Source organism: Pollachius pollachius (assembly GCF_949987615.1).
Source record: "Pollachius pollachius genome assembly, chromosome: 6".
Lineage (NCBI taxonomy): Eukaryota > Metazoa > Chordata > Actinopteri > Gadiformes > Gadidae > Pollachius > Pollachius pollachius.
Window position 1 is genome coordinate 24,662,231 of NC_136939.1, and position 24,731 is coordinate 24,686,961.

General features: G+C 42.3%; 1 protein-coding gene across 7 annotated transcripts in view; it reads left to right on the top strand.

Annotated features, from left to right (window-relative positions):
- The window catches only part of LOC307076910 (uncharacterized protein), a 46,129-nt gene that overhangs the window by 16,169 nt on the left and 5,229 nt on the right, over positions 1-24,731 (top strand). For all 7 annotated transcript variants that reach the window (XM_079738142.1, XM_079738141.1, XM_079738143.1 and 4 more), the window contains one exon: positions 22,500-22,673. In XM_079738142.1, coding sequence (XP_079594268.1) covers positions 22,500-22,673 — 174 coding nt within the window. The remainder of the gene's footprint in view (positions 1-22,499; positions 22,674-24,731) is intronic.

Genomic DNA, 24,731 nt, shown 5'->3' on the forward strand with positions numbered 1-24,731 from the left:
AAGATACAAATATTTACCATTAACTAGGTTCTTATTAATATGCCTATTAGTAACAAACTGGCCCTTTATTAGTAATTATTAGACACATATTAATAACTTATTCTGTATAACCTTATTTTCCCCTTACTACTCCATTAATTAAGATTTCCCCCAATATAACCACCTAATTATTGTTTAATTACTGTCAATAAAGCCGTTATTGGATGTGAGTAACAATGCTAATAACCAAGGCATCATTGGGGCCTTGTAAAGGGGCAATAGCACAAGAACAGTTATTCCCTCTTTATTACTCTGAATTAGTATAGTCTATTCTTATGTAATACAACGCAAAATTACAAGTGGTTATATTACTTATATTACTATTAACTATTAATTATATATATATATACTATTCTTATTAAATCTAAAATGTTCCATATTCTAAAGTAGATATTTTACGTGCATTTGTTTTCAAAGAAGCCGGCGAATGCGTGGAGCCATGTCTGAGGTAGATGTTCATAAAGACTAGACAAGGTTATACATTTTGAAAGGGTGTATGTGTTACAATAAGCCCATCCTTTTTCGTTGTTGACGGGGAGAGATGGGGGGAGATGTTATAAACTAGATTAGAATTGTTTTATCTTTGGTTGTTGAACAGAACGATCAGTGTAAGAGTGTTGGCCAACATAATACATAACGATAGCATGAACAATTTGTGCAGCTATCGTACATTTATGTATCTGCTCGAGTACGTCACTTGTGTACGTAATTACAGGGAAATGGCATGACATCGAGATGGTATGCAGTCGCTAGTCCCCGCAGAGAGTTGTCATAGGCAGATGCTGTGTCTGGAAGATTAGGGACACATTTATGTTTACGTGTAAATGTTTGCAAATAAACATTGTAAATAAATATTATTGTATATGGTTTTAAAATGTTTCCATTTTTTTATATAACAGATGTTCACATCTTCTTAAGGGTTCTCTGGATTTCCTCGTGACACTTGTACCCGCACAAGTTCGGATGTGGGTGGTGGCTGTACCGGGGCAGGCAGGCCGAGCCGTCTTGGGTCATCAACCCTCAAGCCTCATAACAATGCTGTTTGCCAACGCTTGTAACTAAGAAAAAATACAAAGCAATCTTTTTACAAACATGTTAACAAGCGGGGAACTACACCAAAGGTATAACATGGGTAAAGCTATAATGGAGGTTCATGTATCGTAACAGTTCTGTTACCGACGAATATGTGGTAACTAGCAGCTCTCGTGCAGGATACTTGTTATATGGCCAGCTGGACATATCACATGATATAAGCTATACACTCTTCTAGGCTATACAAAATCTGAGACATTCGAATAGCGGTCTAGTGATCTAAATAAACAAGAACCTGGATTCGGGAATTTAGCCTGTATCTGGGGGACGAGACAGACGAACAGCAAAACAACCATGGAAACAAACGTGTTTGGTAGCGAGTACGCTTACACCCAGCACTCGAGTTGAGGGGGGATGAGGGGGGATGGCATCCCCCTTTGGAATTAAAATTATCAAAATCATCCCCATTCTGAAACAGCCATACCCCCTTCCCATCCCCTGTTATTTTATCAATTAATGTGGAACTATTTCCGCTATTTCATTATAGAGGTTTCCTTTTTCAATTCGGCGCAACGTTACTTTTCCCAGGGACAGATTTGACAGCAATACTGCATTCTCGGGCAATAGTACCTTCACAAGCTCTCATTCCACACCGTAAACTGGTAGCGCGAAGCTGTCTCTGCATCTCAGACATCGCTTCCGCAGGCAACTCTGTCCCCTTTTCTCCCTTTCATTCCAACCCGTGAGCAATGCTAGTCTCCCTTCTCTGCCGAATGCATTTTTGAAAAAATAGAAAAATAATCAGTTTTTAAAATCCTTAAATTTGATGCATGCCTCCGAATCGTGTGATGCGTCCGATCAGCTGCGTTTTTGGGGATAAAATATATAATAATAATAATAATAATAATAATAATAATAATAATAATAATAATAATAAAAATAATAATAATAATTATTATTATTATTTTATCACACGTTGGTCTCCCAACGTGTTACATTTACATTTAGGGTATTTAGCAGACGCTTTTATCCAAAGCGACTTACAATAAGTACATTTGTCATAAGAAGTGAACTAGACGTGTGTGTGTGTCATCAGAACAAATGATCTGTCCCTAAAAGTTAAAATCCACCATCCCCCCTGGGTAAAGTTCACCCAAGGGTACTTACAATTTCAAGAGCAACACGCCATGGCAAGTCGGCATCCGATTTGCAGTCTTCTTTTTCTTTTAGTTCACGCTATTCCTGAGAAGCTCGCCCAACGTTTACTCGTATCTGGCGGTCAGTCTCCATTTCCTCTTCTTCTGTTCCTCCGACATTGGGTTTCTCTGTCTCTTTTAGTCGGCTGATCCATGATGAATGTAACAATCCCTTCGCTACTTGTGTTTATATTGAGCCGGTTCCGTGTTTGTGGGTCTGTAGTGCCTTAAAGCAATTCGTTACTTCTTATTCTTAACCTGTTATATTAAGTTAAATTAAGCCAAAAAAGTTGCATAGTTCCCCTTTAATCACATTAATTTAACTGAGACTTCTGCGTAACTGTGTGTTCACACCAAACGCGACCGGGCAACACGACTCCATACAAATTCAACATAGAGACGCGTATCACGCAAATTTGTCGCTAAAAAAACCTGCGGCAAGATTTGATTTGTATCATCAGGATCGCTTTTACCTCACTTTATTTGGTCAAGTTTCAGTATGGTAACTATGAAGCAAAAGGAGGGGAATTGTCTATGCATGCGTGGAGAGACGCTTAGGGCATCCGAGGTTGCCCTGCTTCTAGAGTTTCTGATTAGCTGGATTAGGTCGGGCCCCTCAGGTGATATCTCGTCCATGTTCACCGGGTCATATCTGATCCCCATGTAAGCCTTAATGGCACCCGGCGCTCCTGGAGCGCCCACTGCTGTTGTGATCAGCCGATTCAGTAGCCCCCATACACAGGGAATACAACAGCAACCGACCACAACTAACGCGGTTACTGCTACTATTCCTGCAATGAGTAGGCTACTGACTGGATCAGGCCCTTCCACCTACCAAACAGGTTCTCCATCCATCCAGTGAAAGGGTCATTAACGCCGGAGTTCTCTGCCAATTCTAACCTGAGGGATTGAAACCCTGCCAGCGCCCTGGCCACCGACCCATCCGGAGTTGTGTTATTGGGGGTAAAAGTACAACATGTCGTCCCTATCATCCCACACACCCCTCCTTGCTCTGCCAATAACATATCTATATCTAAACAGTCTCTTGACCTTATCCATGGAAAAATTGACAGACCGTTGCTGATTATAGTATATGTAATTTATCCAATCAACATTTTTATTAATGGTGGACCACCAAAACAGAACTGATTTAAACCCTGCCTATTACTATTTGATAGCATCATACGGCTGTTGCTCCTGGCTCGGCTGGGTCTGATGCTGGGGTAGTTGGTAGGCTCTGGGCGTGTCTGCATCCGGCTCTGGAACTTTATGTTTCTCTTATTGGAGTACAAACTCATGTATAGCAGTTAGTTGTTCAAACATATTTTCCTTAATTCTATTTTTGATTGCTCTAATGGAAGTCCCTGATAGGGCCCTTGAAATGTAGATGAAGGCACGAGTCGACCCGTAAGCATTTCATGCAAGGTTGGATTCGGCATTCTATTAGCTTAGATATGATAACTCAGTAGTTCTAGTGGTAGTGCATCTACCCAATTCTATTTAGTTCTTGCATAGATTGTTGATTAATGTTTTGAGACTCCCATTCCATATTCTGAGCCAATATCAAACCTTGGCATGACCTCTCTAGTCAACATTTTTGATTACAGTATCCACCTTGATTTAATTTCACACTACTTCCCTCCTTGCGCATGGCATTGGCCATGCACATTAAATGATAAGCAAACCTAACAACGCCGTTGGTGCAACCAACGTTGAAGTCCCTAACCTTCACTATCTGTAAAATAAAACCATCTATTGGGATGGGAAATCGAGGCCAGTGTATCCAAAACCAAAGGTCGATATTGGTTGGTTTACCATCAGCCGCCTTGAAACCACACTGTTCCCAAAGTCATGCACTAAACCGAAAACGTTACATGCGTCAGTATATACCGCAAAGGTTTAATAAACGAAAACGCGACATGCCCCGTTCCAAGTCCACCACTTCCGCTGCCTGAGCTGGCATATCTGACTCCTGTTCCTCCTCCACCTTTCACCAACCGGCTCTTCCTATGATGGTTGCAGCTTGTCACATCATGACCAAGTGAGCCAGTGCTCACAGTGACTCTGCCAAGTAATCGTGACTGTGCCTGTCTTAGGTTGTCCCGGGTGTCAAGGTGGGATCTTACCTGTCGCTGGCTAACCAGGCTTCCATACTGGTTTATTGCAATCAATCCCCTCCCATAAGGTGGTATAGATTGCAAAGTGGAGGGATGGAGACAGAGTCTGCAGTCCCAGCTACCCATGCAGCCAAGTGTGTGCGTAATGGATACACATTAGGGCGATTTTCCTGTGTGTGTGTGAGGGGGCGGATGATGGGGCGAATCCAAAGGTCACTTTCCATCAGAGTTAAAAAATAGTATACAATCAAATGCTAACATTTTATCAAAGCGTTACTGCAGAAGTAGTGGCATTTGAAAGGTAAACCCACTACTTCTGAATGTAAATTGAGAACCTAGCATGTAGGATCCCTTCCCAGCAGATGTAGCGCTAATCCACCTGTTGTCCTTAACCAAAGAGATTAAAAAATATATTATTATATTAAAATCTGCATTTTCAATATTAGGCAACTTACTTCTGTGTTAACGTTACTCACTCAATACCTTTCATTATTCTACCCGATTGTCCTACACTAACCATTTAAATTGGATGACCTAATCTTCTTTTATTCTACCTATTGCTCGCATTTCATGTTGTCCACACTTTGATTCACTCCTATGTACCCAACCCGTCTCTCCGTGTTGTCCTTATCTAGTTTTTCGTTAGTCAACATCAAATCGATACATTATTTCCATTTTCTAATCATGACTGACTTGAATTCTCACCGTATGAATCCGTGATCGTCAATCATATCTGTCTAAACTGGGTAGAATAAAGAGTCAGCCGAAATTATAACAATTATGCTCATACACTTGGGTAATAACGGTATGGTGACAATAAACAAATAAACAAAACAAAAACTGAACCTAAAGAAAAGCAAATTCACAAGTTAGTAATTGGTTGACACAAATGTAATTGTAATAAATTATAATAAAGACCATTTCCTAATTAACCTTATTGTTTTTTCTGAAGTAGATTTTCAGTACCTCCACGTATGTCCCACCACTCAGAGTAGGGGAGTAACCTCCCTTATCTCGGTGGCCCTGACACACACGAGAAGACAGGCTCACACACAGATGCTTCTTTCCTCTTCCATTTTTTCTCAACCTCCACTCTTTCACTGTGGATAACATGAATTAGAAATTTGGATAACATTTTATCATACTTATTTAGTCTAATTTTAATACAATGTATTTTATTACCATAATCCCTCAGGAAATATTTTATTTGTGTTGTCATTTTGGTACTTAAACCTCGTCAGGTCTGTTGAACTGTGCATTAACTACCGCACTCCCACAAAGTCCTCTAGGGGGGGTCCCAATTCCTCAGTTTGGTGAGGTGGGAATTTCCCTGAACTCTTAAAAAGAGTCCCCAGCTGAAGAGTCCCTCTGTTCAACAACCAAAGGTAAAGGTAGTCACCGCTCGTTCTGTGGATGAGCGGTGTGCATGCTTTGGACAACTTTAAATGCTAATTGTTAATGTTATGGAGTCTAGATAATTATCCCTAAATTCTGTGATCACCTAGCCTGGCTCGGCCTGCCTAAGTACTTCCACTCAATTTAAATTGTCCTTCAGTACTACGCCTGGGTCTGCGGTATGTTAGTGGGTTTTCTCCGTCCAAATTTTCTGCGTCCAATCAGCGAACAGAGGGAGTGGCTGAGGTCAATGACGTTAAAGTCAGCTCTCGTTGACAGACATCTTCACGCACCTTGTTTGATTTGTTTACATCCTGCAAGCAACGTGATTCCCAGCCAAACGTTAGCGATTGGTTATGGCAGATCCAGAGTGGCACTGGGCAGATCCAATACACTGAAAAAAAAGATACATTGGACTTACTCAATTCAATAGTGGACATCGGTTGCACATAAAATATTTGCTTTGGCCTAAAGTTACAGAATTATGTTAAATCAACAAAAAATACTAATGTTTAATGAACACAATTACTTTGTGTTGATACAAAGTTATAACTTAAATTAAAACTCTTTGATCACTTTAATCCAACTCAATTCACTCCATTATATTGAGACACTATTTGATCAGTTAACTTAAACATGATCTGTAATAGGTGTCATTTGTCAATTATGTTTCATTATTGTAATAATTAAATTACATTTTATATACATAATTTAGCCAAACTATAAAACAGTTTAAAAATAAATGTATCAAATTACAATTAAAATGGCAATTCTCTTGTCTTTAAACTTTTACTTCAGACTTTAAATTTCTTGATTCTTAACATTACCCACTTTCCCCATTTAAAATGATGAAACAGATATACAATTATAATAGCAGTCATAATGTTTATTCCTGCAATATCTTCAACAGCAAATAGAGTATTGATGAAAAAGTCTACAGTAACAACTGTATAACATCAATACTGGTGGTAAGAGGAATAGCAACACCACTGCAGTCCAGGAACGCGGAGCTGTGCCTTACACATGACTTTACCGGGGTAGTCAATTCTCCTCACTGGTGCATTTACATTTTTAGGCTTTGAGCCTGGTAAGAACCCAGATGTAACAACGAACCATAATGTCATTTAAAAAAATAAAAATAATAATAATAATAAAACCCATAATGGTCCATAATGTATACAGCAATAATCACAACAATGATAATAAGTCAAGTAATGTAAAAAAAACTGTAAAACATCAAAACAGGTGGTAAGTGGAACAGCCATACCACTAAGTCCATGAATGTGGAGCCATAAGTGTCTTAAACACATTAGTCTGTTCTCACTGGTGCATTTAAGTTTTAAGGCTTTGAGCCTTTCTTGATAGTTCAGCTGCATCCAACTCCATGATGAGCTTTTGAATGACTTCAAAGGTGTAGCGGAGCTTTGACGGATAGCTCATGTTGAGGGTGCAAAAAAGCCCAAACAACATGGCTGCTGCAAGTGCCACCGTCTCCAGATCTTGAAGTGCCACTTTACCCTCGATGATAACACATCCAAAACTTCGCTTTTGGGAGTCTCTCTGATGACATAAATGCCAACGGTTGTGCCCTCTATGGCCCCGAGGATGTTGGCGTCAGTCAAGTCCTGGTGAAAAGAAAATATAGGTTTTAGTTTTCTTTTTTTAAAACTCAACCTCATTTGGACTATTTTTTCTTTTGAAACATGTTTTCTTTTTAAATGTGGCAACACCCACAGTGCACACTCACCATGTACTCCTGCACCAGATCCTCACGATCCTCGTTGAGATAAATGCAGTGGGCTTTTGTGACGGCCTCTCTGCCAGCATTGATATCATCCTAAAGAATTACAACATATTGATCACTGTCAATCTTCTGACATAATGCAATACTTGTGCAATTTATAATATGTTATAAAGTTCTTACCGTCATCATGGCAGCCATGTCTCTGAGCTTTTTGCCCTGCTGCCCCGATCGCTTCTCAAACACCCTGAGCAGACTTGCATAGTTAAGGTCGATTTGTGATATAAACCTTGACTGTAGAGGCATAGTGGTGACATGCTTGAACTCTGCGTTTATCTGAAACATAAAACCATAAACATACATTTGTTACACCCAAACTACACATTCCGAAATTCACAGCATGCACTTGTTAATCATCATTTCATTTTTTTAACTGCATCCTAATGGAGCCAAGCATTATTCTTACAGTTGCACATAATATCTTAAGCACAAGTCAGCATTATAGAAAAACTTTTTTTCTTGCCTCCATTACATCGAAGAGAGCAGGCCATCTCACTTGTACATCAATGATCATTGGGGCATCACGAATGACTTCTTGCCTTCGTAATGCAAATGTTTTCTCCATTTTAGCTCGAACTGTCTCTCTATTATTACGCTGCTTGATTTCTGAAAGGAGTTCAACCCTCATCTTCTCCAGGGACTGATGACTTTCTCCAAGTGGAAAAGTGGTGCAGTAAGCCACTTCACTTGGTTTCTTAACAGCAAAGGCAGGGGAACGTTTTCCATCTGGTTTATGTTTCAAAGCATTTACACATACTTCAGGACATCCCACTTTCCGGAGATGTGTGCGGTAGTTGGATAACTTGTATTTGAGGCTGGTCTTCCAACCCCCATAGCCAGTGTCGGAGCCCTTTTCTTGTAAACATGGATGCCTCAAGATTAGCGCCTCTGCAACTTGGTCGAACTCCCTGTCTGTGAGATACACTTTGTGATGAACTACCTCCTGAATCAACCCCTCCAGTCTATCGGACTTCAGCTTTGGATCAGGGATAAGCAGCGTCCCATTTGCTTTTAAAGCTCCATGGGCGTTCTCGAGCTTGAACTCTGCATCGTACGAAAAACAGGTAACTTGAAATGTATCCGGCCAGGAAGACCGTGAAGAAGTGGACTCTGGACTAATAAGAATAATTGTGCTGTCACTAGAAAAAGATGTGGTGTCATCAGGAGTACTGGTTCGTCGAAAAAAGAAACTGCCCACACCTTGATCAGCATCTTGAGGTCGGCATGGTGTGAAGATGACCTTCACTGTAGCTTTGTCTTCTATTTCGTTCATAGAAGTTCAGTTCCTAAATTCACTACCAAAAAGGGTGTCCATGAACTGTAGCCGAAATGAATCTGTTATTTTACACTCACTCTTAATCTCCGTCTCTAGCTCAGACACAGTCAAAGGCAAGCCAGCAGGAAATGCCACCCTCTGACAGCTGTCTGGGCCCAGGATCACTCGGAGAATAGCTGCCATGGTCTCACTTCACTGTCTGTTAGGAAAGAGTAACTACAAATTATAAGTTTATAGCAGCAGTAAGCAGAGAGCACAAGCCAAACACAGAGACCTCACCGGACTAACACACTTGCAAGCCTCACCACCGGAGAATCACTGGCAGCGAGCTGCATATGAAGCATGGCTCAAAACAGTGAAACAATACCGGTTATAATGATGGATGAGTTAAGGATTGTAGCACTGTATAGTTTTCTTTAGTTTATCAAACATAATGATTCCAACATAACTACTTCAGCTATTGTGGCTAGCCAGTTGAGCTTATTCTTCTCCTGTTTATATGCGGAACATGCAGAAATCTCACATTTAGCCCAGCAAGATGTTTTGTTTCATTTTATTACTTGGAACTTTACCTCAGAACACAGATTGCCCTCTTCAATGTCACCATCTGCACACACTCAGCCAGATAGGCAGCCAAGCAATACTCATGGACCAGTTCACAGACTTCCACAAGAGCAAGTTCTTGTGTCGGACATGGAGTCAGCTCAAAGGCTCCATAATGCTCACTATACCATCCACACAACAGTTTCAACACAAAAACAGTCTCTGATGCAAAATGCATATCTGATGAATTTCCCCAAATTCAGGCAAGCCACCTTCAGACCCATGGACAAGTACCATACCTGTCCTTAAGTTTATTCCCTTGCTCCAAACATTTTTTGCAAGGTGGATTTTAGCTAGATTACGATCTTTCTGTTTAAAAGCCTGAGCTAGCTCTTCCTTCAAGAAGTCTAACGGGACAAAAGACACATGTGAGACATCCAGCATTGGTTTCTCAATATTTGGAGATGATAAGTGGTACCCAATCATAAACTGATGTTTCACAACCAGGAAGAGGGGGACATTTTTAAAACAACTGGTATGTTTGATTACCTTTTTAAAAAAACTGTGTTTTGCCTCAAACCTGATGGTCCAAAGTCCTACAAGAGGCCCAAAAAGCCTTATTAGTTGTGGGTAATGTTCTATGTAGTGGTGCTTTGGCAGCAGTTTTTTGATAGAAAAGAGTTCTCGGTACCTTTGTCTATGGTCAGAAATTTTGCACTCAAGAAATGCAATTGACTCATTGTTGTGGACTGGTGCAACCACAAGCTCAACAATCTCTTTTAGGTCTAACAAGACCTGCCAGGCAGGCTCATGCTCAGGAATCTTAGGACCAATTAGAAATGGAAGCAATCTTAACAGGTTCCAGTTCTCATGGGCATTACCGCCTATAGTTTTTCTGCTTGAGAGATTCTGTGGCAAAATATGGGGCTTATTTGTTTTGTCTGTCCACTGGTATGGGAAATGTTGAATGGAATTGTTAATATCATCCAAGGTGATATACTTCTTTGATATTAGTAATGTAAGACAATATGCTATTTCAACAGGCTCAATGCCTTCTAAGAGATCGTTGGCAGTGTCAGGAGGATAGCCACTGGCAACATGGAAATGAGAAAGTGCTTTAGTGAAAGGACACTCTCTTTCAACTCCGACACAGCTGCTGCCACTATCTAGGGCTTCTCTGACATGAGTTTCGTGTGTTTCTTTTGTTCTGAGGCTAAACGTTCCTGATCTGACCTCGTGTGATGCAATGTCTGAAGCTGTTGCAGTACAAAAACGACAAAAATAGCGGCCTTCTCAACAAAGCCTGCTAGTCCATGTGCTCCTAAATTGTCTGCAATTCAATTCAATTTTATTTGTATAGCCCTTAATCACCATTACAGTCTCAAAGGGCTTAACAAGTCAAATATTTATGACACCGCCCTTTACCCAAGCCCCCACAAGGGCAAGAAAAAACTCCCTTGAAATTAGCAAGGAAGAAATCTTGAGAAGAAACGCATAGTGAGGGATCCCTTCTTCCAGGGATGGTCAGGAGTGCAATGGGTGCCATAATTGACATACAGGTAAATACATGCACAAAAATGGTGATGTGGTGCTGGCCGGTTGACCATGAGGAGAGTCCAGGCATCCAGTCCAGTCACCGCAACATGCTAGAACAGACAGAATAGTGAATTAGACCGGAACAGTACATAGCGGGAATGTATACTGCATTAACAAAACACAAACAACCAGAGTGGTCTTCACTTCGCATCTGTCGTTTTCACAATCCTATGTTCCAAATGCAAGATCGTAGAGGTGCGTTTTGAGCTTTCCTTTGAATAGCTCCACAGAGTCAGCTTCCCTGATCACTTGTGGCAGCCTATTCCATAGGAAGGGGGCTCGATAGGCAAACGCTCTCTGTCCAGTCGATTTCTTTTTAACCTTCGGCAGTGAAAGAAGGCCAGCTCCAGAAGACCGGAGGGACCGAGAAGGACTATAAGGAATGATCAGGTCCTTCAGGTAGGATGGAGAAGATCCATGCACGGCTTTATAGGTTAGCAGTAGCACCTTAAAGTCCGATCTGAAAGTTATTGGTAGCCAGTGCAGAGAGGCGAGAATAGGTGTGATATGATCAAACCTTCTCGTTCTGGTCAGCAGTCTAGCTGCAGCATTCTGTACAAGCTGTAGACTTTTTGTGGTAGATTTTGGTAGTCCCGAGAACAGTGCATTGCAATAATCCAGTCTTGATGAAACAAATGCATGAATCAGTGTCTCTGCATCCGCTGCAGATAACAATTGTCTGATTCTTGCAATGTTTCTCAGATGGAAAAAGGCAATTCTAGTTATGCTTCTAACATGTTGGTTGAAGCACAGTTGAGGGTCGAACAGGACCCCAAGATTCTTGACTGATGCACTCTGTAGGATGGCGAGTCCATCCAACCACAGTGAGACATCCTCAAACTCTCTCCGGTTCCGCTTCGAGCCGATAATTATCAGCTCTGTCTTCCCAGTGTTAAGCTGGAGGAAGTTTTGTGACATCCAGCCCTTCACCGGAGCTAGACAGGACTCAACCCTCTGGATCTGGGGCGAGTTCCCTGAATCCACAGGAATGAAGAGCTGGGTGTCATCTGCTTAGCAGTGGAAACTAATTCCGAAGCTGCGGATAACGTCGCCCAAGGGAAGCATATAGATTGCAAAAAGTAATGGACCAAGGACCGACCCTTGTGGTAAGCCAAAGCGTAGTTTGCAGTGTTTTGATTCTGAACCCTCATGGAGCACGAATTGGGTTCTATCTGTGAGGTACGATTCAAACCAACCAAGAGCCGTACCCCCGAAACCAACATAGTGCTTAAGACGGTGAAGAAGAATGCTATGGTCGATCGTGTCGAACGCAGCACTCAGGTCCAGCAGCACAAGCATTGAGCTTGTATTTTTATCCAAGGCAAGAAGGATGTCATTTACAACTCTTGTAACAGCAGTTTCAGCTGAGTGGAAATTCCTGAACCCTGACTGGAAAGGTTCGAAGAGATTGTTCCTCGTCAGATAATCAACGATTTGCTTTGCTACAATCCTTTCCTGTACCTTGGACAGGAAGGGCAGGTTCGATATAGGTCGATAGTTCCTGACTAATTCAGGGTCTAGGCCAGGCTTTTTGAGTAGCGGTTTTATCACCGCAGCCTTGAAATTGGAGGGAACAATTCCTGTTGAAAGCGAAAGATTCATAAGCGAGAGGATAGTAGGCCCCACAGTTGGAAGAAGTTCTTTAACAACCTTGGAAGGGTTTGTGGATTTTACGGGAAGTGCCTAGAGGGTTACAGACCTCTAAGTCATCGATATAAAAACCAATAGATAACCTTAACTCTTGCCCTGACAACAAAGTGTTTTACTTACAATGCAGACCGTCCCTGAAAGACTTGTACACAATTTCTTTTGCTGTCTCTGTTTCACTTTGTGTTTTATGATTACAAACTATCTCATCGACAATATCTTTCCTATTTAACAGCACTTTTAAGGATTCAAGAATGGTGACGTACTGAAAGGTTTTCTTCTCTTTTGCATCTAAAACACACTAAACTGGTTCAACAATATTAAAGTTTGCCTTGTAATATTGCTTACGTTGATATGCAGAACACAAAGGACCCCCCTTATCTATGGCTTTATTTATAGGACTACCCGTACACAGAGAAGTGGATATTTCCTCTATGATAGCTTTGTCAATCTGGAGTTGGTGCTTCTGGAATATATAAATTAGAACCCCATCAATGTAGGATTTCGAGAGAGAACTACTAAGGTGGTGAAGCTCTTGCAGAAAATCATTGATTGCTGTGCTTGGTACATGGGTAAAATGCTCTAACTTAAGCAAAGCTGCTGCAAGTGTGCACTCAATAACATTTGGAAGGTAATTTAGGGCTTCAACATTGCAATCTGGCTGTGCATCAGAGCGTCCCTCACCAAGGTCACCAGTTAAAGTATTTCCCGCAGATTCTAGGGAAACAAAGTTGGTTGAGGTAACTATTTGAGGTTTAAAATCTGTCAAAGAATAAGAACTGTGTGTTCTGCACTTGTGGGATTTAAATGTTCCATAAATATTCGTTTGAAAGTTGCAATCTAAAAACATGCAAGTTACAACCTCATTTTTCTTCAGGTGTGCATTAATGTGAGACCAGTAATCCCTTTCAGAGACAAGATCCTTACAAGACATAACTGGCAACTAAATACCCGGCTCTCAGTTTGATAATTACTGGTTTCAGTCACATGAAATCTATTCAAATGAATTAAAAGCGCATTCCACATTCTAAAAGTGCAAGGACAGTTAATATGAACACATGGAAAACGATGACTATTCCCATAATATCTATGTTTCACTCAATAATGTTTTAATGCTTGGGACCTACTTGGTAAAACGGAGGGACAGGCTTTACATCTCCACATTCACAGCAACGGTTGGACACACTGCCTCATTCACTGCAAAGGACAAATGGAGACAAGTATTCATATCTAATAAAAATCTATCAATCTATAATAAAACCACCTCAATAATAGACGTTAAGTAGGATGACATTTTTGACAATGTTTACCAAAATTTAAAATAAATAAACTTTGTAAAAGTAGAATGTATGGCAGAGCCATACATTAATGTGTATCTCAATAAGTGGCCAGTGAGTGTGTGTGTTTGTATGTAAAGTTATACATGAGTTATACTGTTCACAGCTTGAGTTTGCTTGTCAATCTGCAGTAAAAAAAAAAAGGCAGAAAAAAGAACTTCTTACTGAATTTTTATAAGCAAAAACAGTATGACCTGCAAGAGTACGGTGTGAGGAAAATATTCTACATTTCAATGGCTGATGAGTCAATGGAACGATGTGTTCTCTCTTCAATTTACATTCATTCAATAGTTATACTCACAACAAAACTCAGGAGGTTGAGGCTTATGCTGCACCAAATACAAAAACTATAGTGTAAAATATATTTTCTTTTTGCAAAAAAAACTTATTTTTCTATTATTTTGAGTGAAGATATATTACTCACCAACACAGAACTTGACCCACAGAGGAGGTACTTAGTCTGAAGGCAATCTGCAGCAAAAATACAGAAAAACACTTCTTACTCACAAAATGGCAGAGAAATTATACACCCAGTCACTTCAGATACATGTGCTATGTTATTTATTAAATTGTTGTGCATGTTACAGTGTCTTCTGCGTTGCTTTGCGCATTTGCACACAGCCACAGCCACACACACACACACACACACACACACACACACACACACACACACACACGCGCACACACACACACACACACACACACACACACACACACACACACACACACAGCCACATTCGACGCCAACCCCAACACACACGAGCAGAACCGCATGTTACGTTAAAAAAAAGTCCAAAGTCCAACGAGTCAATTCTGACTCGATCGACGCCAACCCCAAACCGTCTGAAAGCAGCAAGTTAATTTTTTTATAAACACACCCGTGAATTTGGCACCAGTGGCATGGATGCTAACGTTAGCTCTGCTGCTAGTTAATAATTCTACAAGTTAATGTATTTGCAGGTAGATACACTCATACTGACGATGAAGAAAACTGGATAGCCTACCATTGACGGGAGCATGTCTGTGTGCCCTCCGCCATGGCATAAAAAGAGGCTAATTTAGCAGCTAGTAGCCTACAAACCAACACGCCTACTAAAAAAACAGATACCATTGAAAGGTAGCTAATAATTAGATATTTGTGCTGTTAACACAAATAAACACAAACACTTTTTGTATTCTCACTTTGACGGACGGACAGCTACCAATGCTAAGAAATTAGCACAGACATTAACCGCGCTGTTTGTTCGTAATGGCGTCAGCTAGCAAATAACCTCATCATAGCAGTTCATTAACATATGTTAGAAACTCTACATACATCAAACTACATTTAGTTATGCACCATTGACCAACATTCAAATGTATTTCAGCCATTAAAACTTGCCGTGCTGAGCAGAGGTTTCAAACGTCTGATGGTCATCCAAAATCGATGTGAAGTGAACTTGAAGTTCTCCTGGCGCAAAGCAGGATTGCACGAAATATCGCGAGAATACATGATGACACACATGACTGACTGACTTTATCCGAATATGAGCTAAACGTGTTCATGCACTCTCAGTGCCTATAATGTAGTTTCTACACAATGCGGTTACATTGAGCCTCAGAACATGAAACAATTGTGATGAATGGATACGAAACGCTTAAATAAATCGAACAGATGGCCAGTGCCCTTTTTTTCAGTGTAGTTTTAAACTTCAACGGACACCCGCCTTCAAGTGAGTTAACGTTTGTCAATTGAGTAGGACCAGACTCTCTGTGCAAATGAAATGAAGTACGAGAGTCTGGTTGGACCAGGCTAGTGATCACCATGGGACGTACTAATCTTGGTGTCTCTTTACTAGGGTAAATTCCTGAAAGACCATTTGGCGCTTATCTCTCCTGTGATCTCCTAACTTCTTAAGCTGGTCTTGCTGGTACTGTTGGGCCATGTTGGGGCATTCTTTGACCCAATGTCCTTGTCGCTTGAAATAAAAACATCCCTTAGTGGATGCTCGCGGCCCTCCTCGGCTCTTCCTCCCCTGCCTCCTTTTCTCTGGTTCTGGTACTGTGGCTGCTGGTATTGTTACGGGGGCTGGACGTGGGCCGAGGCGGCCATCATGTATCGATTGTCACATTGTAGGCATTGAGTAGGGTGAAGATGTGCCTCTCTAGGTTGTTGTCGACCTTCACCCCCACATCCCATACTCCCTTTACTTCCCGTTCTTTTCTCTTCTAGCCCAGGTTTCCTGCTCTCCAGTGGACAGCGGCTTGTTTGCTTTGGCGTTGGCTGCCCAGTGCCTGACTACCGTAGCTCTCAGCTGGGCTGGGGTGTCTGGGTCGGGTCTCGCCTCCGCTAGGCGAGGCTGCATGTCGAGTGTGACCATTACGTCCGGAGGCGCGCGTGTTCTGGGGCTGGGTGTGGGGGAAAGCAGTAGTAGTTCGCTTCTTGACCTGCAGGGGGTTGCTTAGTTGGGACTTATGGTAGTTATCTTCTTGTCCATCAGGGGGAGTCCTTTAGGCAGAACTGGTGGCAGTTCCCCTTCTTGGCCAGCAGGCGGAGTCGCTGAGGTAGAACTGATGGCAGTTCCTCTTCTTGGCCAGCAGGGGGAGACGCTGAGGTAGTACTGATGGCAGTTCCTCTTCTTGGCCAGCAGAGGGAGTCACTGAGGTAGAACTGATCGCAGTTCTTCTTCTTGGCCAGCAGGGGGAGTCGGTGAAATAGAACTGGTGATAGTTCCTATCCTCCAAACTCCAAACATGGCGGTCAGGGAACTAAAACATGAAGTGGAGTAAAAGAACTCCAAATATGGTGGACGGGGAACTACAAATTTATCAAGGCCTGAAAGCTCCATTGAGTCCAATCTGTGCTCGTGGAATATGTGGTGTTTTATGGCGTAGGGCCACCACTCGCTTACAGGAGAACACCATCCTCTGTACTGAGTGTGTGTGTGCGTGTGTGTGTGTGTGTGTGTGTGTGTGTTTGTGTGTATGTGTATGTGCATGTGTGTGTATGTGTAACGGGCTCAATGAGGAGGTCGATTTCTTGGTCTCACGATCAATTTATTTTATCATGTCACCTGTAAAAGACAAACACATTCCGTTTCTGGCAACCGCTTGCAATGCACGTCTTTTATTCCGAACTCGCGATACATTCTACTTGCTGATTAAACATAACAGTTTGATCCTCTTGCGTGGTATTATTCATGCAAGTTGGCTTAGCCCCTCGGGGTTAGAAGTATATGTTGCATTCGTATTCAGTCAACATCTTATCAATATTATAAATAACTTTACTGGTCCCCCCAGATTTCCATACGCACAGTTTCAAAACTTGCGTCTATTGGTCCAAACCTTTGGACGGACTGTCGAAATGGTAACTGTACTGGTCCCCCCAGATTTACGTTGAGGTCACCAATGTGTTCTCTCAGAAAAGGGACGTCAAATCAGGATCGCTTTTAGCTCACTTTATTTGGTAAAGTTTCGGTATGGTTACTGTGATGTTGTAGGTTACCATATGAATGAGACGAGCGGACAACTGTTTATCAGTACTGATACTTAATCTCCAGGATAGCAATACATGTCAGACTCCTTCATGTACATACGTCATGACCAATACCATATACGGCAGTGTCGCAAACACTACATCACTCCCTTTTTTTTTAACGTCACAACATTTCTGAATGGGCATACATGAACTTATGCATTGTAAACAGATGAGGCTACCATTTTCTTGTGGCTTCTAGTAAACAAAATAACATTTCACACAGTACCAAACAGTACACATATTTCTGGTTTCAAATATCTCATATACTCTGGTATTCAACATGTTCCAAATATCAAATACATGTATTAAACCAGTGCTATAACATTCCCAGTCATTTGCATAACAATCTCTGCATTATAAGTGCAAGAGTATTTGGTATGAACAGGCATTAGAAGAAGCCGTCATGTCTACTGACAACAATATGAACTATGTTGGCATATTGCCTTTGACCAACATCTCACACATAGTCCCTTAGGTATGGAGGGCGCTGTCGTATGGTTCTGGAGGGGTACCTTTGTGGCCTTGGTGAGGCACCAGCGACAGTGTCACCATCATCCTCTTCGTCGGGATCTGATGTAATGTCCTGTATCTCTGGATTCATCCTTTTGAAGAAAGATGAATTGCGCGTAATGGAATGTCCATCTCTGGTCGCGGTGACCATTGAGCCCTTCACTTTTGAAACAGTATGTGGCTCACTGTTGTAGGGTGTGGTAAGCTTGTTGTGCTTGGGTTGTTTGTGAAGCACTGTGTCGCCAGGAATGAGGGGGCGTGGTCTCGCGTGACGGCGTGCGTCTGAGTCGTGCTTCATCTTGGCCTTAGCTGTGATGTCTCTGTCTCTGATCGTGTGGTCAAGGTTCTTTTCGATGGTTGAGGTGAGTGTGGGGACCTTTGTGTGCATCTTGTACAGTAGTACAAGTTCGGCCGGTGATATTTCAGTGGTGCTGTGAGGCGTAGAGCGATACTCACGGAGGAATGTGTTGGGTGTCTGCTTCCACGGGATGCTCACAGTCTCTGACACTCGGATGGCTTTCCCGAGTGGGCGCATGAAACGCTCTGCTGTCACGTTGGCCTGAGGCCAGAGGGGTGTTATCTTCCGATGATGGAAACCTAGGCATCCAGAAAACTTGGAAAACTGTTCACTGTTGAATGGTAGACCATTATCAGTTTTGACCACTTGGTGTATACCAAACATGGTAAACACTTTATCAAACACTGGGATAACTGTGTTAGCTGAAGTAGACCTCATTATCTCAACTACAGCGTGAGTACTCGTCTATAATAACTAAGAGATACTCTCCCGTAGGGAGGGGGCCATAGAAATCTGCACTGACATTAAGCCAAGGGGCTTCTGGTAGATCTGACATTCTCAGGGGCTCTGACTGGGCTATGGGTGTGTTTGCTTGACATGCTAAGCAGTTCTTTACAGTCTGTTCTGCTTTCTGATCGATGTCGGGGAACCATACCTTTGACCTGAGAAGTGTCTTTGTTTTAACAATGCCCTGATGTCCTTCATGGGCTAACTGTAACACTCTGCGTTCAAGGGACGCTGGGATGATGATCCTTGTGCCTCGGAGGATGATGTCGTTGCTGGGCAGCATGCTCAGCTCTTTGCTGACTCGGATGAACTTCTTCAGAGTAGCAGCATGCTGGGTGTTGTCAGTGATCCTGTGCCACGTGTTGTGTCTGATGTAGGAAGCGACCTCCTGTAGTATCGGGTCCTTGAGTGTTTCTTCTCTGATCTCGGCGAGGGTCATTGCTTTGGGTGTAGCATGGTGGGTGATGAAGTTCACATATTCTTCTGCTACCTTCCCTGCTCTTGTAGATTCTCCCATTGGTGTCCGGATGGGGTGACGTGACATGTAGTCGGCGGGGTTCTCTGCGCCTTTCCGGTACTCCACGCGAAAGTTGTAGGGCTGGCGTCTCAGTCCCCATCTCTCGATTCTCGCCGGTGGTTTTGATTTTGGGTTATTCCAGATCACTTCGAGGGCCTTGTGGTCTGTGACCAAGGTGAAGGGGTTTCCGTAGATATATAAGTGGAAATGTTCACAACTCCACACGATGGCCAATGCTTCCCGTTCAGTCTGTGAGTAACGTCTTTCCACGTCACTCAGAGCAAGACTGGCATATGCTATGGTGTGCCTCACCCCTTTTTTGTCCATTTGATAAAGAATGGCACCTAGGCCTACCGGGCTGGCGTCCACGATCAGCTCTGTGTCCTTAGCTGGATCAAAGTACGCCATGACTGTGTCACTGGTGAGGCTGTCCTTGATGGTCTGTAGCGCAGCAGTGTGCTCCGGTCCCCATGCCCGTGTCACTGGTGAGGCTGTCCTTGATGGTCTGTAGCGCAGCAGTGTGCTCCGGTCCCCATGCCCGTGTCACTGGTGAGGCTGTCCTTGATGGTCTGTAGCGCAGCAGTGTGCTCCGGTCCCCATGCCCGTGTCACTGGTGAGGCTGTCCTTGATGGTCTGTAGCGCAGCAGTGTGCTCCGGTCCCCAGCTCCATCGCGTGTCTTTTTTTGTCAGCTCGCGTAGTGGTGCGGAGATGGTGGCAAAGTCTGGTATGAATCGCGTGCAGTAGTTTGCCATGCCGAGAAGTCTTCTGACCTCCGACGGGTCCTGTGGGCCGTTGGCCTGCTTGATGGCGGTGACTTTTTTGGGGTCTGCTGAGATCCCGTCTGCTGAGAAAATGAACCCGAAGAATTCAAGGCTGGATTTGTCAAAATCACACTTTTTGCGATTGAGTGTGAGACCTCTCTCTCTCAGTCTCTGGAACACCGCTCTGAGGGTGTCGTCGTGTTCAGCCTGTGTCTTGCCGTGGATGATGATGTCTTCACTCAGATTTTTGACACCGCTGATTCCTTGTAATGTCTGGCATATTGCGTTCTGGAACAACTCCGCTGCAGACGATATTCCAAAGTTCAGGCGTTTGTATCGCTGGCCGGGTGGAGCTCTAAATGATGATACCCGGCAGTCAGATACAGCTTGGAGAAGACCGTAGCTCCGTTGAGCTCATGGATGACGTCGTCCATGGTGGGTGTGATGTGGCGTTCGCGCTGTATGGCGGTGTTGGCTTGTCTCATGTCGACGCAGATCCTCACTTTATCCGGGTCTTTTGGTTTGGGAGGCGTCACAATTGGGGAGACCCATGGCGTGGGGCCTGTGACTGTCTCTATGATGTCATCATTCTCGAGTTTCATCAGTTCATCTTCGACTTTTTTTCGGATGTGAAATGGCACCCGTCCTTGTGGCTGACAGGTAGGCTGCACGTCTTTGTTGATGTGTAGCTTGACTTGAAAGTCTTTCAGTTTGCCTATTCCCTTGAAGAGCTCTGGATAACTGTCCACCAGCTCGTCTGCAACTGTTCAGCCGCTTGTGGAGGAGACCCTGTTGACTATTTTAATCAGGCCAAGCTCATCAGCTGTTTTGTAGCTTAACAGTGAGCAGCCATCGCCCTCCAGCACGTAGAACATGCCCTTAGTCTTTTTGTTCCCTGCCTCTATGTCACAGTTAAATGCTCCAGCTATGGGCAGTGGGTTGGTGCAGCCATAAGGATATATTTTTACGCTGACTGTGGTGAGCTGCGGGCGCGGAGTCATTGTGTTGAAAACAGACTCACTGATGATATTCACGGCAGCTCCAGAGTCTATGAGTGCTGATATCTTGGTATCGTTGAGCTTGATGCGTGTCTGTGGCTGCATATTGTCACTGTTGCTGTTTATTACAAACACATATTTTTCATCGCTGCTAGACAAGTTATAATCATCATTTTGCTCTGTGCTGGTCACATTGTACACTTTGCGTCTGTGTTGTTTACTTTTCTCTCTGTCTGCGTCTTTTGGTTCAAGCCCTTTGGTTGATCCTTGTTGCTTAGATCTACATTGTCGAGCAAAGTGATTCATTTTACCGCATGCTTTGCAGTCCTTGCCCCGTGCTGGGCAGTCTCCTTCATGTGGATATTGTCCTCTATTGTCCCCCTGTCTTTGTACGTTGTTTTGGTTCAGTGCAGTAACCTGAATGCCATTTTGATAGCCCCAATGATGCTTTGGTTATTAACATCGTTACTCATATTCAATAACTGTAATGGGGGGGGTTAGGCAGAACCCAAGTGCACAGACTGACAATGGTGGCAGGGCAGTCCAAAGGTTTTATTGATCGCACAGATGATCAGGGTCGGGCAGGCAGAGTAAACGGGGACAGGCAAGAGTTCGGGAACCGGCAGGCAATCAGGTAGACTGGGGGTACCGTCGGCGGCCGGATAGTCGGGCAGGTGAGGGGTCGGTATCAGGAGGACAGACAGGCAGGCGAGGAGCTGGAAACGGGAGCAGACAGGCCGGCAGGGACTCGACAACAGGCGGGTGGTCAGACAGGGGAGAGTTCGGTAACAGGCAGGATCAGCGTTGTAGAAACAGTTCAGGAGTTGCGGGAAAGCTCTGTGAGTATCGAGAGACGATCTGGCAGGGGATTAATATAGAGGGAGCACAGGTGAAGGTGGTTAAGCTAATTAGGTGAGATCAGCTTGGCAGGCAGGTGAACGGGAAAATCAGGAGCGGACCATGACAATAATGGCTTTATTTACAGTAATTAAACAATAATTAGGAGGTTATATTGTGTGAAATCTTAATTAATGGGGTAGCAAGGGTGAAAAAAGGTTATACAGAATAAGGTTTTAATATGTGTCTAATAATTACTAATAAAGGGCCAGTTTGTTACTAATAGGAATATTAATAAGTACCTAGTTAATGGCGAATATGTGTACCTTAATATAAAGTGTTACCAAACTTCTCATACAAAACATCTAGATGTATTAATAACATGTATTACAATACAATACACAATATAATACAATAAATATACTACAATATACTACGGTCAATTAATAAAACATCTCTAATTAGAAATTTCAACACAATTCTTTGATAATGTTAAAAGTAAATGAGTTATTTTAAACACAGTTTCTTGTTATTCTTGTATTATAAACACATGTTGTGTTTATTTTGTGTGAAGGCTGAATAGCTGTCATCTGTCAGAGGGATGCTGTGAAGCTCTGGCCTCAGTTCTCAGCTCCAACTCCTCTAGTCTGAGAGAGCTGGACCTGAGTACCAATGATCTGCAGGATTTAGGAGTGGAGCTGCTCTCTGCTGGACTGGGGAGTCCATACTGTACACTCAAAACTCTCAGGTCAGTTTTACTCAAAGTGCAAACAATTACACCACATGAGTATATTATTTTCATCATGTAATTGTTTGGGTTGCCATGACAGTTTAGGTATACATTATATAATACTATTATTATTGTGCATAGGAATGCACAATAATAATTTGACTACTTTTCACGACGGTCATGCAGCGTTGCCAGATTGGGCAATTTTTCCCGCCCAATTTGACTACTTTTCATTAAGTTTGTCTGTAAAAATGAGCATTAGGCAAGTACATTCAATTTCGGCTGGTTTTAAAAAGAACTGTTGGGATTATTATAATTCTTTCTACAAACATCAATCAATACCATACCTTTCATGTCGCAGCTAGTCAATACCTTTCATTGTGCAGTTAGTACCACTATTACTTCAGCTACAACTACTTCAGCAACTACTACAACTTCAGCGACTACTACTACTACTACTACAGCTACTACTACTACTACCATTACTACTACTACTACTACAGCTAGTTCCACTACTACTACTATCTTCCAGCTTTGAAAGTATTACAGTTTAGCTTCCAGCTTTTGCAACAATGTATTTCAGCTACTTTGCTTCTTCAGGTAATGCAATTCAGCGTCAGTCAGTTTTGAATTTCAGCTTCCAGGTTTTTCAGAAGTGCATTGCAATACATTGGACCTTTCAGATTTTTCTTCAGTGCAGGGCAATACATTTTACCTTTCAGATTCTGCAGTTCAATTCATTCTTAATTTCTGCATTTTTAGCAATGTTTTGTGCTTTTCATTCAGCTGTCACTTTATTTGTTTCCAACCATTTAATTTTTTTTAAATGGTGTGCATTTTTACATTGTTTACTCCATTGAGACTTTTGAAATCTGTTCAAATTCCTTCACTTGATTTAAGCCATTTAATGTTTCTTTACGTCTTAATCTATGTGGCTTTATTGCAACCTCATTTTGTACTACAGCACTCACCACATTTTCTGCAAGAAATGCATTTTCTACTATTGACTGTGATTTACATTTTAAGAAGCATATCTAACTACCTCCATCATCTTACCCTCAGAAAACAGATAATTGTTCAAAGGTTGTGCAATTAAGAGAAGACAAGAGACTGAAGTTGATGGTTTCTATGTTCAGTGTCTGATTTCTGTCCAACCACAACTCAACTCATTCACACTCAACTATCAATCTTTGCTTTGGCTATACAACCCTCAGCTGAATTTAACTGACATATGGTTATTGATCTTAGCAGATGCTTTGATCCAAAGCGACATGCAAAAATTTCATAAAGATCACAGGCATTTCTATGCATGTTAATCCCTTATGCATGGGATTACATTTTCTAGTTAGGGGTCCGAGCAGCGAAGCTGCTTGGCCCCTATTGTTTCTGTAACGTTCAAAAATTCAAATTCTGTAAAAGTCATACTGCAGCCTATACCGTAAGTCAAAAACTCTTGAACTTTTCAGGTATGGTTACCAATAACCCCCTCCACCCATAAACCCAAACTTGAGGTACTGCACCCAAAGGTGGCACTATTGTAAAAAATCATGAATTAGGCTTATTTCTCCTCACCAGATTGACCTGGACTCAAAATTCTTTCAGAATATTAATCTCTAGAATCAAACGAATTTATAAAATACAGCTAAACCTGATAAAAAGATTCAAAACCACCACATAATATCTTTAGACCAAGCCTCATAAAAATTATCGAACAGAATTTGTTTTACTTGAGAAATATTGGCCAATAAAGTTGGAGCAGTTAGCCCATTTTTCTTATATGACCATTTTGTTATTGTATAAAAAAACATACGACTATTATTAGGTGGATACCAATACCCCCACTACCCATAAACCCAAATTGTGGTACTGCACCCAAAGGTGGTGCTATTTAAAAAAAATATGAACTAGCCTTAATTTCTCCTTACGAGATTGACCTGGACTCAAAATTCTTTCATCATATTAATCTCTAAAATCAGATGCATCTTTTTCACCCTGGTCTTCTGCTCTAAAAATGTTTACTTTTCCCACAATTTCATAGAAAAGCCAAACGTCTACAGTTCAACCCATTTTGCCTAT